The 14,338-nt window shown below is 41.1% G+C and overlaps 1 protein-coding gene across 9 annotated transcripts in view; it reads left to right on the top strand.

The window, feature by feature from the left end:
* The first annotated feature begins 1,619 nt into the window (after positions 1–1,619).
* Positions 1,620–14,338, top strand: part of FOCAD (focadhesin) — a 313,151-nt gene continuing 300,432 nt past the window's right edge. For 2 of the 9 annotated variants that reach the window (XM_016960676.4, XM_001151442.7), the window contains exons 1-2: positions 10,739–11,334; positions 12,000–12,044. In XM_016960676.4, the coding sequence (XP_016816165.2) occupies positions 11,073–11,334; positions 12,000–12,044 (307 nt within the window). In that variant the 5' untranslated portion in view covers positions 10,739–11,072. Of the gene's footprint in view, positions 2,603–2,709; positions 3,060–10,738; positions 11,335–11,999; positions 12,045–14,187; positions 14,209–14,338 lie in introns of those variants that run through there. The other 7 variants (XM_016960677.4, XM_063787943.1, XM_063787946.1 and 4 more) reach the window with 7 other exon arrangements.

Raw genomic sequence — 14,338 nt, 5'->3', positions numbered from 1 at the left:
ATAAATTTATATACTTAGAACAGCGCTGTTTACAGAGTTATGTGTTTAATTATAATTTTGACTAATGAGCCTCAATAAATATAGGAATAGAAGAAAAAATATTAAAATAGTCCTAAAAGAAATATTGGTGCATTTGGAAGACTGAAAGAGAGTATCATCAAAGTCCATAAAAAGGGAATTATAAGCCTTATAAAACTCCTTTGAAGCAAAGGATAACAGAGGTTGAATAACTTTAAGTAGGTTCAATATTGATTGATTGAATGATTGATTGTGACAGAGTCTCACTCCATCAGAGGCTGGAGTGCAGTGGCGCCACCTCGGCTCACTGCAACCTCTGCCTTCCGGGTTCAAGCGATTCTCCTGCCTCAGCCTCCTGAGTAGAGTAGCCGTGACTGCAGGCGCGCAACCCCACGCCGGGCTAATTTTTGTATGTTTTTTTTAGTAGAGATGGAGTTTCACCATGTTGCCTAGGCTGGTCTTGAACTCCGCCCTCCTCGGCCTCCCAAAGTGCTGGGATTACAGGTGTGAGCCCCCCCACCTGGCCCCAAGATTAATTTAGATAAATTCTTAGAGGGTGAATGCATAGTTGGTTATTGGGAAAACTGTTAACGGTCTGTGATACATAATTACTTTTCTGAGGTGATGGGGAACCAAATTCTTCCTACAAATGAGAAACAGAACTTCTTGTCTACACATTAAAATGACTTTGGAAACTTAGAAAAATATCAATGTCAAGATCTGGCAGCAGACCTTTTTCAACCAAGTGATGAGGGCCAGACACTTGTTTTTTTATTTTTATTTTTTCCTAAGGGTGCCCCAGGGTTTGGAAACAACTAAGTCAGATATTTTTAGAGTAATTTGTCTTAACTCTTTCATCTTGCGTATAATTTCCATTCTGTCATCCACAACCGGAATTCCACTCCGTCATACCAGTCTCTCCTTGATTTTTTCTGCTGGCTCTTTTCAGCGTGTTTCATCGTGGCTGCTGTCTGTCTGTTACAGCCTTCTCACGTGGGAGCCCCCGCCCCGCCCCACGAGAAAATACATGTTTATCATTCAGTAAGTATTGCGCAAAATCGTAACAGAATAATTACTCGCGCCAATTCCCCCCAGATTAGATCAGCAGAAACACTTGGGCTAGAACTACCTCAGGACTATCTAACAAGTGGATATACCACAGTGGCGTGGAGAGCTGCAGTGTTCTGTGTTGGCCAAATGAAGTAAAGACACCAAGTAGCTATTAGGCGAAGAACGAAGCGTCTTCGCGGCAAGTCGGCTGTCTGCTTTAAATTTTCTGAATCCTTAATGTTATCAGTATTATTTATTTCCCCCGAGAAACAAAATCTCCAAATACCAAGAAGCTGTTCGGTATTGCCAAAAGCTGCATAGGGGCAGGCTGCCAACAGGACTACCCGGGCACGCTGCAGTGGCATCTCTAGGCAGTTTCCTTTAATCTGATTTTCCTTGGGCCAACTCCTCACTGCGGTGCTGCTCCACAGCCAGCCCCCGCGCGCAGCCCTCCCCGCACCAGCTCGGCTGCGGAGCGCGGGTCCGCCGCCCACGCCGCCTTTCCACCGCAGTGCGCGGCCCGGGCCTTAGACGCGCGTGCGCGCGAGCCGGGGAGGGCGGGCCCCAGCCGGAGGAGGCGGAACAGGGCCTCGCGATGTGCAGCCCATTGGCTCTCTCCTGCAGTCCCCGCCCCCGGGCGTTCGAGGCGGCGGGGCGGGCCACGTCAGGCAGCCGACGCTGAGCTGAGCTTGTGGCAGAAGGGAGGTAAGCCGTGCGGGGCGGCGGGCTGCCACCGCTGCCCCCCTGCTCGGGAGCCGCCGGGTCGCGCCGCCTGCGGCCCGGTCGGCTTGCATGGAGGGCGGCTGAGGCCCTGCGGGGCTGGGGCTGAGCTGGGAGACGGGGCAGTGGAGCATGTGGCGGCAGGGCCGCGTCGCGGCGAGGGGCAGCCGGGAGGGGGCTTTTTGCCCTCGTCCGGTCCTGCTGGGGCTCTCAGCTTCTGGAGGACTAGGCCTTCTGAGGTTACGGAGCTCCGAGATACCTGGGCAGGGCTGGCTGTGGTGACTGCGGTGGGACTTAGTGGGATCTCGACTCGGAAGCCGGTCGGCGCGATCCTTGCATACTTAGCTGCAGCAGGTTGCAGTCGTCCCACTCTCCTTCGACCTGTTCCCTAGTTGGGGGCAGAGCAGGAGATTCTGGCCGCGTCCTGCCTGGCCTGGGGTGACTGTCTCCTTCTCATTCCCGGTGACTCACTCAGATCATGTCCACTTATAATGCAAAGGCTTATGGGTGAGCAGGGCCTGTTTTCAGTCTCCTAGTTCTCTGGCTCCGTCCGCACTTGCGGCAATTACTTGAAGAAAGAGTATGTTAGATGTATGTTTTGAAATTTTCGTAGCAGCTAACGCGTGGAGACGTGCAGTTATGTTGCGTTTACCCTTCATGAGTTTTAGTTTCAGCTGTGGCGTCCTGATATCTCAGTGTGGTTCCTGAATTTGGAGCTTTTGAAATGAATGAAATCCTGCCAATTTCCTGCAGTCATTCATTCATACATTCCAAACTTTTTTGATGGATTCCTTAATGGTCAGCCTCATACCAGGTATTAAAATCGGCATTTCCTGCGTTTTCTTCCAGTTTATATGTTAGTTTTATTGTCTAGATTTGAGTTGGAAATTTATTTATTTATTTATTTTTTGTTATTTTCAGGTTCTAGTATCCCTGAAACCATCGTGGCTCTGAGGGTGTAATCCTGATAACTGTATCAGTAATGACTCCAGGTTTCAGTGGCCTATCTGTAAGAAGAGGAATGGGATTAGTATAATTTTGAGATTTTCCAGGAGAGGAGGGTAGATGGCATGTTTCCTGAACTGTGTTAACAGGAAGTAACTATTTTTAAAACACAGGATGCATTTTATGATTATGTTTTACTGTGTCAACGAACATTGTATCTGTCCACATTCACTTTTTGACTACCAAGCAAGTGCATGTTTACAATTTTGATTCACATCCAATTCCTGCGTAGAAAGCACTGTGACTCATCTGAATTTTGAAATGAGGTAATCATGAGCTTTTTAATGTTACATACAAAGGTATGATATTGAAACAATTGCATAAAAATGCAATTTTCAAAGCATTTTGACTTGCTTTTATAGATTAGTGGAAGCTAAAACCTCTGCCTTGATTATTTGCTTACTTAATCAATGTTAGGTAGTTACCATCGCTTGGCTAATGTTTATCAATATTATATCTATTTTAACATTTGTTTCATTAACCCCAAATTTACTGGATTTTAACTGATTGTTGCCTCCAGTTGACGCCTGATAACCAAAAGGTTATCAGGAGGAGCTGGAGGAGGCGGAACACGGCCTCGCGCCCTGTAATAAATAGTTTGAAATCAAAATTTTCATGGACGTATAACCAGAGTTTTTCATTTGTTGATTGATTGATGGTGCTTACCAGTAAATCGTTTGGCCTTTTTCCCCGTCCAAAATGATTTATGAAACAGTCTGAGACATAATATTCTTAGCTTCATGATACTTTTGGGATATTGTCCACAAATGATTAGTTGAATTAAATTGTTTATATCACTATTAGGAGTTTGGAAAATTTAAGAAAATATAACTTCTTAAAATTTTGCATTTGCTATTTTTTTGTTTGTTTGGAGACAGGGTCACTCTGTCGCCCAGGCTGGAGTGCAGTGCTGCGATCTCGGCTCACTGCAACCTCCGCCTCCCAGGTTCAAGTGATTCTTCTGCCTCAGCCTCCTAAGTAGCTGGGATTACAGGCGCATGCCACCACACCCAGCTAATTTTTGTATTTTTAGTAGAGACGGAGTTTCACCATGTTGGACAGGCTGGTCTCGAAATCCTGACCTCAAGTGATCCCTCCGCGTTGGTGTTACATCTTTCAGTTCTAGAAATGGACCTGATCAAGATTGCAAGGTTATGGGGGAAAATTCAAGAGCTGAGGACATTAACCTTCTAGCGGGAAAAAACCACAATGAGAAATAATAACTATATTTGGAGGAAGTGTAAGGAAATAATAGTGTCAGGATTATTAGTCTATAACAAATCTTGATCTTAATCAGTATTTCTTGATGTATAACAAAGAACTTGGTTTAAGCACAAAAAGAAAATTAGGGTGATAATTTAAATTTTGATCAAGTGGGTAGTAAGTATTTCTTTAGAAGATGAGAAATCTATAGATCTAGAGATGCATGGTATAATAAAGTATGGTATACTTATATAAGTCTGTGATTCACAATTAGTAATAGATTGATGGAGGTTTTGTTACTATTTCCACATGATAAGAAACAAGATTTGCTAAGCTGATAGGACAAGGGATATTTGTGAATTTCCTCCATGTAAATGATTTGAAACAACAAAGTTTTAAGTGATGTGGAAGAGCCCATCTGTTTTCAAACAATGGATTGAAATGTAGTTTTTGTAACCCTCTAAGTACTTCTGGCCTCATAGTTTTTTTTTTTCCCCCTACTCAGGTCATATTGAAAGTAATAAAATTGTGTTTATGATTTTAAAAGTTTATATTGGCTTTCATTTAATTAGTCTGAGTTACTTTAGTTTTATATATTTTGAAGATGTTCCAAAACCCTTGACTTTAAATACTGTATAGCTTTCCATTGTTCATGAAAGAAAACATTTCTTTAGGCCAAAGGAAATTGAGAATGCAACTTTCATAGATAGTCAGTTAATTACTATTATTTAAAGATTTATCTTTTTACTTGCCTGGGGACCAATGAAGCATCCACTGAAGCTCCTAAACTGGAGAAGGTATCTTCTAATCTCCTTTTGGTCAGATGAGTTCTTGCTTATTTGGCTGATACATATGTTGAACAAATGTAATACAGTAATTGTGGGTGTTGTAACTGTAGTTTTATGAAGTTTTTTGGTTGCCAGGGTGTATCTTTCCCTTCTCTCTTGACAAGCCTTTCTATTTGGCCTACCTGCTTTCATAATTTATTCTTAAGTTCTACTCTATTTCCCAATCATTGCACATGTTGGTTTATGTAACCAAACCTGATTTTAGTATATGCTATTAGGACATACATGTGGAGAAGAATGGAGGAAACTTTTTATTAAATGTTTTTAATTGTTGAAACACTTAAGTAAATGTGATTTTTAAAGAGTCATAGTTATTAAAGGTATTGTATTCATTATTTTTTATTTATTCCTTCATTCAGCAAAGACAGCAACTACTTTGGTGCTAGGTCCTTAACTTTTCTTTAAGGAACTTACAGTATTGCATGGACTTCATAAACAACACCAAAATACAATGGGATAAACACTATAATTAGTCGTTCACATAGTATAGTGGGGGATAGAGAAAACTGTGTGCGAGGTTTGAGGAGATTCAGAGAAGGCTTTATGGAGGAATTTTCATCTGAATTGACGTTTGAAAGTGAGTAGGAATTAGTTGGTGAGGTTAGAGGATAAGGCATTCTGGGCACAAGAAAGCAGTGAGGACAAATAGATAGGTTAGAAATGGGACATAGACCCTTAATGTGTTAAGATAGAGAATAGAGAGATGAACTTTAAAAAGTAAACAAGGGGTAAATAATGAAAGTTCTCTTCCACACCATGTTAGCCATTTTGAGCTTTAATCTGGAGGCTATGTTGATCCATGAGTAATAGATTTTAAGTGGAAGAAAGTTAACATCAGTTTCATGAGGCAATGTGAGGAATGAATTGTAGTGGGGTAAGGCAGACATTTGCATTACATGTGACAGAACTCTGAAAATGCAGTGCTGCTGGAGAGAAGAGGATGAATTCCAGATATATTAAGGTGATTGAGTTAGTGGCCAGATGGATGTAGGGGATGAAGGAGTGATGGAGTCAAGGATACCTCCTAGGTTTATGACTTGCCGAGATAGGAATCACATGAGCAATATCAGATGTATGGGGAGAATAAGATCAGTAGTCTTGCACATGGGTTTAGGTCACACAATTGGTGCTGTTCAGTGGGTATTTGGCTGCTTTGGCCTGGAGTTAAAGAGAGGATTCTAGCCTGGAGATAGAGATTAGGATGCTATCAATTTATAGGTAGTTAAAACAATGTGAGAGTGGATGATGCCTAAGAGGGTTTGTAGAATAAGAAAGAATAAAGCAGAAGGGAAACACTGGGAAACACCACCCTGTAGGAAAGATGACCCAGTGAAAAAGACAGAAGGAACAGCCTAATGACAGTGGATGTCTAGAAGATAAGGAGGGAGAGAATCCAACAAGAAGAGACTGGTCAGATGCCATAGGGAATAGGAGAAAGAGCTAACTACAGTTTTTGGAAGGTTTCCCAGATAGGCCAGGATCATTAATTTGTAATAATACTAGTTCATATGATTCTGTGACTTTTGGCAGCAAAATTCACTAGAACCAGAGATGATAAATAGTTGGATTGATACAGTATTTGGATTTTGTTACGTGCGTATGGTAAGATTGCAAAGGAGTTGAAACTATTGGTGAAAGAATGGTCAGAGTGATGGAATGTGAAGTTTAGACTGGATAGGGATGACGATAGAGCCAGGAGGAGCTGAAAGATTGAGATAACACAATTGGTTCAAAGGATTAAAAGTCTGGATGAAGTAAATATACAAGTGTTTGTAGCTAAAAGGGAGATAATGAAAAGGCTAGAAATCCTCTGGTCAGAGTAGAATATTGGAATTTAAGATTTTTAGGGTGCAGATGGCATGTAGGGTTTGGCTGTGGATATAGATGGTAGAAACGGAGGTGTTCAGGAACAATGAGACTGGTGGTGCATTCGATGAATTGCTCACCCAGATGACTATAGATGACTGTGGTACCCAGGGAGGAAGGGTAGAATGTGATCCTAATTTCTGAGGTTTAGATTGCCTATGGTGGTGATCACTGTAGATGAGAGATGAAGATACTTAGATGTTATGCCCTCAAAAGTACAGGGGGTGGGGGTGGGATGGGGTAAGTGGTCTGGAAACATTCTTCTGGGCCTTGGGACTTGGAAGGATGATTAGCCTTTACTGGTGGGGGCCACCAAAGAAGGGGAGTTTAGTTTCTATTAGGCCTAGGAGGTATGGGGAGCATCTAGTGAAGAGGCTGAGGATATAAGAAAGCTTATTGACTATGGTGTCAGTGTAAAAGCTTGGGAAGGAGTGAGAGAGCGAGGAAAGATTATTTAGAGGAGAAGACAGGTTAGAAAGAGCTTAGATTTGGGTATAAGGGTGACAGCGCTTCTCTGAAGCATATGGCTAGCTTTTAGTAGTTGGGACTTTAAATTTTGATGAAGCTTTCTGTTGTTAACGTTTACCCATCAAGTTATTATAGTTTCTGTCAAGAGTAGGACAGTTGGCATAGTACTGTTTCTAAATTTAAAAATAACATATATGTCTCCAGTGAGTATTTGTGTTATCTGTCGGAGAAAGGATGGACGGTGTGGCCTATTTGCTTTGATGTACCTTTTCCTGGTCTTTGAACTCCCAAAATACTTTTGCAAATACATTTCATCATGTGTGCCAATTCTTATCTATTGGTAGGATTAGGAAGTTATGTTGAGTATTTTCAGGTCAATTCTGGGCCCAGAGGTATAGGAAATGCCTTAATGTGAATGGCAATTGCCATGAATGTGGGAGATTGGCATACCTGCATTTACCTAAGATTGCCATCTGTTATTTTCTGACCTAGAGTCTGCTTCTAAGGACAGCGCCTCACTTATGCACTAGGTCTTATTCCTTTTACCTTCCGAAGGATTTGGCTCCAGCATCTCTCTCTCTGAACATTGCATTTCCCCTCATTACTGGATGATTCCGTTCATTATGCAAGTATGCTGGTATTTTTCCATGTTAAAATAATAGCTTTTGACCCCATTCCTGCTTAAGCCACTGCACAATTTATTTGTTACCCCTTATGGTATAACTATAATCCTGTCCAATTTCTTTCCTTCTATTCTTTCTTAAACCCACTTTAATCAGGCTTTCTCCCTCACCTCTATCAAAAAATTACTCTTACTAAAAGTAACTTTTCTAAGAAGTTACTTTTCTAAAAGTGACTTTATTTTTCATCTAGAGACAGAGTCTTGCTCTGTCGCCCTCTCTGAAGTGCAGTGGTGTGATCATAGCTCGCCACAGCCTTGAACTCCTGGGCTCAAGTGGTACTTCTGCCTTGCCTCCTGAGTAGCTAGGACTGCAGATATGTGCCACCATACCTGGCTAATTTTTCTATTTCTTGTAGCGGTGGGGGTCTTACCATGTTGCTCAGGCTGTTTTGAACTTCTGGCCTCAAGCAATCCTCCTGCCTGGGCCCAGAGTGCTGGGATTATAGGCGGAGGCACCATGCCTGGCCCTTTCATTTTCCTAAATCTAAAGGTCTGTTCCAAATTTTTACCTCTCAGTTGACCTGTCAGCATTTTTTTTTTTTTTTTTTTGAGACAGCTAGTCACTCTCTGCTTCTTTATTTTTATTTTTGAGAGAGAGTCTCACTCTGTCGACCAGGCTGGAGTGCAGTGGCGTGACCTCGGCTCACTGCAACCTTCATCTCCTGGGTTCAAGTGATTCTTCTGCCTTAGCCTCCTGAGTAGCTGGGATTACCGGCATGTGCCACCACACCCAGCTAATTTTTGTATTTTTAGTAGAGATGGGGTTTCACCACGTTGGCCAGACTGGTCTTGAACTCCTGACCTCAAGTGATCCACCCGCCTCGGCCTCCCAAAGTGCTGGGATTACAGGTGTGAGCCATAGTGCTGGCCCAATCTCTGCTTCTTAAAGCACTTTCTTCCCTTATTAGCAAAAATACCACAATTCCTGGTTTTCCTCCTACGTCATTGTCCCTTTTTAGACTCCTTTACTGGTTCTTCCTTATCTCCCTGATAAGAGTGCTGTTAACATTGGAGTGCTTCAGGGCTCAGTCATTAGACCTTATACTTCTGGATCATATCATTCAGCCTTTAAATATTAGCATTATTATTATTAATTAATTAATTAATTTTATTTTATTATTATTTTTTGAGATGGAGTCTCGCTCTGTCCCCCAGGCTAGAATGCAGTGGCGTCATCTCGGCTCACTGCAAGCTGCACCTCCCGGGTTCACGCCATTCTCCTGCCTCAGCCTCCTGAGTAGCTGGGACTGCAGGCGCCCGCCACCATGCCCAGATAATTTTTTGTATTTTTAGTAGAGACGGGTTTCACCGTGTTAGCCAGGATGGTCTCGATTTCCTAACCTCGTGTTCTGCCCACTTCGGCCTCCCAAAGTGCTGGGATTATAGGCGTGAGCCACCAAGCCCGGCCAATTTATTTTTTGAGATGGAGTCTCCCTCTGTCACCCAGGCTGGAGTGCACTGGCACGATCTCGGCTCACTGCAACCTCCGCCTCCCGGGTTCAAGCGATTCTCCTGCTTCAGCCTCTTGAGTAGCTGGGACTACAGGTGCGCACTATCACACCAGGCTAATTTTTTTATTTTTAGTAGAGACGTTGGCCAGGCTGATCTCGAAAAATGATCCACCCGCCTTGGCCTCCCAAAGTACTGGGATTACAGGTGTGAGCCACGGCACCTGGCCTAAATATTAGCTTTAAATACTAGTAATACCCTACTAGCTTCCAAATTTATATTTTCAGCCTCGCCTTCCCTTGAACTCCTGACTCCGTATATCCAGTGACTACTCAGCATTTTCTGTTTGGATGACTAATATATATTTCAAACTAAACTCTGAAATTTCCTTTTTTACCTATAATCTTTCCTATTTCAGTTAACAGAAACTCCATCCTTTTTATGAGATAGGCTAAAAACCTGAGTATCATCCTTGACTCTTCTTTATCTCACAATCTATATATATATACTGTTACTTTGGAAAGTGTTTTGGCTATACCTTCACAATGTATTTAGAATCCAAGTACTTGTCACTACCCACTGCTATCACCCTAGTCTAAGCCCCCGTTGTTTATGTCCCGATCTTGCAGTAGCCTCTATATTAGTTATCAATTGTTACCTACTCCCAACATTTTGTGGCTTAAACCAACAGTTATGTATTAGTTTGTGATTCTGTGGTTGGCAGCTTAGGTTGGACTTGGGGTAGATGTGGGGCAGCTCTTTTGCTGGTCTTGCCCGTGCTCACTCATGTAGTGATCGGCACTGGTAGGTTTGGCGGCCTCAGCTGAGATGGCTTATCTCTGCTCTACGTGGTCAGTAAACTGTCTCATGTTTATGTTTCTTTACGTGGTGGTCTAATGGAAGCAAGATAACAAGAGGAAACTATGTGGCCTTTTGAGGCCGAGACTTAGAACTTCTACAGTTTCACTTTCCCTGCTGTTGGTGAGAGCAGGTCACCAGGTCAAGCCAGATGAAGGGGAGAGAAAATTAGTCTACTTTTTTTTCTGAGGGGTGCAGCAAAGTCACTTTGTAAAGCAGTTTGTATACAGAGATTGGGAGCAATTGGAGGCCATTTTTTGCAAACTGTCCTGGCCTTCTAACGGATTGCTTCTATCTTTCCCCTTACAGTATTGTCAGAACAGCAGCCAGAGTGATTTTATAAAAACGTGAGTTAGATCTCTTCTCTGCCCCAAACTCTCCAGTGGCTTCCCGTTGCCACCCAAAGTAAAAGGCAGTCTTGGGATTGTCCTGTGAGGCTTGCCATGATCTGACCCATTTGTTGCCTCTCCAACTCCATTTACAGCCACTCTCTCTCTCGCTTAATCTGCTCAAATGAGCCTCTGCTGTTCTTCAGACATCTGAGGCATGCTTTCACCATGGCATTGGCACTGCTACTCTTTCCGCCTAGAATCTTCTTTTCTGAGATGACGAAACTGCTCTTTTACTCCCCTTCAGGCTACTCGAGTACTTCCTCAGCCTTTCCCTGACCATCCTTTTAAAAATAGAAACCTCTCTCTCTAATACTGTCTATCCTCCACTCTGGTTTACTTTTATCCATAGCACTTATCTTCAGAAATGCTATGTAATTTACTATTTTGCTTATTCTTGTCTTCCCTCTACTAGGAATGTAATCTATAGGGCAGGGATTTTTCTCTGTATTCCCAGTGCTTAGTATAGTGTCTGATACAAGGTAGGCATCTCATAAATATTTCTTAAATGGAGGAATGAAAGGTACTGCAACCTTTTTCAGGATTAGGTATCTCTTCCATTCTTTATGGAAAAGCTCTGGACCATTATCTGAGGAAATTCCTGGTCTCCTTTGCAAGTACTTTTGCAATCACTATTTATTTATTTATTTATTTAGATGGAATCTTGCTCTGTTGCCCAGGCTGAAGTGCAGTGGCACGATCTTGGCTCACTGCAACCTCTGCCTCCTGGATTCAAGTGATTCTCGTGCCTCGGCCTCCCAAGTAGATGGGAATACAGGTGCGTGCTGCCACGCCTGGTTAATTTCTGTATTTTTAGTACAGATGGCACTTCACCATGTTGGCCAGGCCAGTCTCGAACTCCTGACTTCAAGTGATCTTCCTGCCTTGGCCTCTCAAAGTGCTGGGATTGCAGGTGTGAGCCACTGTGCCCAGCTACAATCCATTTTTTAAAAGAGGTCTTCTAGACCAAGTATTCTTCCACATCCAGACTCTAATTTATTCTTTGCAAGAAGATTATCATGTTCTCTTAACTATATGCAATACCTTTCTTGATACTTAATAGCAACCTCTTCACTTTGAGTTGTAAATCATAACATTTTTTGTACAAAGCAAAGCTGAAACAGGTGAAAGGAATAGTCTAGGGCAGAAAATTTTCAAACCTTTTCTAAGGTCTTAGACTCTCTCCACCTCCACATATCTTACTGAGAACTTCAGATAAGAGAAGTGTTTTATTATTCAAAATAAAGTTTTATTATTCAAAATAAAGCTATTTTACATTTGAATTTATAGCATACTCTTATTATAAAGTCAATCTGAACCATGAAGCTATTATAAGGAGTGTAATATTGAAATGAATGATTATGAATAAAAATGATACTCTCTATATGTCTCAGCCTCCAGTTCATTTTTGTATTGTGATTTTGTATTTTGGTTTTGTTGCAGACCATCAAGGAAATTTCCATCCACACAGATTAGCAGTTGAAAATGGTAATAATTTTTTTTAACAGTTCACATTGCAATCTTACAATCTCTAGTTACTTTTTTAAAATTTTCTTTTATTTTTAAAAATGTCTTACTAAAACATACACACATTAATAGGGAATATAGTAAATGAACTTAATTTCAACAACATCAACATTTTGTCAATCTTGTTTTTCTCTCTAACATTTTTTCTTCCCTAGTAATTGTCTTTAATTAATAAGGACTTCTTAAAGTACTATTACTAGGCCATTCATTAACAACCCTAACAAAATTAATACCAATTCCTAAATATTATCCAATACAGTCCATATTTCAGAATTTCTCAGTTGGGCCAAGATTGTCTTAGTAGAATTGGTTTTTTGAAATCAGAATCATATAAGTTTCCCAAATATAATATAATTTGGTTACTATGTCTGTTTAGTCACTTATTCTGTACAATCCCTCCACTCCTTTTTTCCCATGTCATTGATTTGTTGGAGAAACCGAGTACTTTGTCCTGTAAAGTGTCCCAGATTCTGGACTTGATCTATTGCTCTGCAAGTGGTATTGTCCTGGAAGAGGTACCTTGTTCCTGTATCTCATATATTTCTTGTAAATTGGTAATTAAATATAGAGAGTTGTGTATATTAGTGGCAAATTTTTTTTTAGGTAAGAGTATTTTTACAGAAGCCTGTGTATGTCCTATTCTATCACCCATGAGGATACAATGTGTGGTATTCTTACTTTTAGTGATGCTAAGATGAATCAATGGATTCAAGCGGGATCATCCTGATCCCTCTAATATAAAGTTCCCTATCTTCCTTTAACTTAATATTTTTAGCCACAGTTGATGATTCATTCACAAATCAAAGTATTTATTAACAAAGTAACTTCATATTGGTAAAGATTTTTCTTAAGCCCGTAAACATGCTTTCATTTTTTCTTTCCTCACGTTTCTTTTTACAATACAATCAGTTTTTTCCCTGTCCCCTCATCCTACATTTATACACGTACACAGTCTTCAGTACATGTTGAACATTTGACATAAAGCTTGTAAAGAGATATGAAATGGAATGGATAACAAAGGAAGGCGAGGTAGGGAAGTAAGGATTATCCACCCATCTTCCTACTAACTTACCTGTCTCCTCTCCTTCTCTGTATCTTACTGGTTTCAATTTATAATATTTTAAAAGCTATGTGGGATAAGTATGGCTTAGAGGGCTACTGAGGCCTTACAGGGATTGGAAATTGGATAGGACTTGGGCAGGTGTTGACTGCAGCATTGGTATTAGGTACGAATTGAATATAAATCCAATCTGCAGCTAAGCACACACATTTTAACATTTGTTGTGTATAGTCAAGATTGGCCCGAAATAAAATTGAGAAGCAAATGAAGCTTATACAGTCTGCATGTGGCATCCTTTTATCATATAGCTTTTTTAAGCTGATATGGACAAGAGTAAATTGAGCTTCCAAGAATTTGGGAGACTCATGCATTGCTGCATTATTTTAGAAATGGATAAATGATTTCGACTTCTGCATCTTAGTGTATGACTGCTTTGTTCTTTCAGTTATCTGAACCCCAAACTTTGGAGTCATCCTTCACTCTTCCCACATTTCATGTCTAATCCATTAGCAAATCTTACCAAATATTTCTGAAATACTTGTAACTGCAGGCATGTATCCTTTGACCAAATGGAGACCTAATGTATATATAACATGGTGACTATACTTAATGATAATGTATTGTATAGTTGAAATTTACTAAGAGAGTAGATTTCAAGTGTTCTCACCATACACACACACACACACACACACACACACACACACACACAATGGTAACAAGATGAGGTGATATGTTTGATTGTGGAAATCATTTCACACTGTATACATATATCAAAACATCTGATTTTGTACCCTAAATATATACAGTTTTTATTTGTCAATTGCTATGGTTTGAATGCTTGTCCCTCTCAAAATTCATGTTTAAATTTAATTGCCATTGGCCAGGTGCTGTGGCTCATGCCTGTAATCCCAGCACTTTGGGAGGCCGAGACAGGTGGATGGCTTGAGCCCAGGAGTTTGAGACCAGCCTGGGCAACATGGCAAAACCTCCTCTCTACTAGAAAATACAAAAATTAGCTGGGCATGGTGGCGCAAGCCTGTACTTCCAGCTACTTTGGAGGCTGAGGTGAGAAGATTGCTTGTGCCCAGGAGATGTAGGTTGTAGTGAATTGAGATCATGCCACTGCACTCCAGCCTGGGTGACAGCAAGACTCTATCTTATAATAATAATAATAATTAATTGCCATCGTAACCGT

The sequence above is a fragment of the Pan troglodytes genome, chromosome 11 (genome assembly GCF_028858775.2).
Source record: "Pan troglodytes isolate AG18354 chromosome 11, NHGRI_mPanTro3-v2.0_pri, whole genome shotgun sequence".
Taxonomy (NCBI): Eukaryota; Metazoa; Chordata; class Mammalia; order Primates; family Hominidae; genus Pan; species Pan troglodytes.
This window is presented reverse-complemented; position numbering and strand designations above follow the sequence as displayed.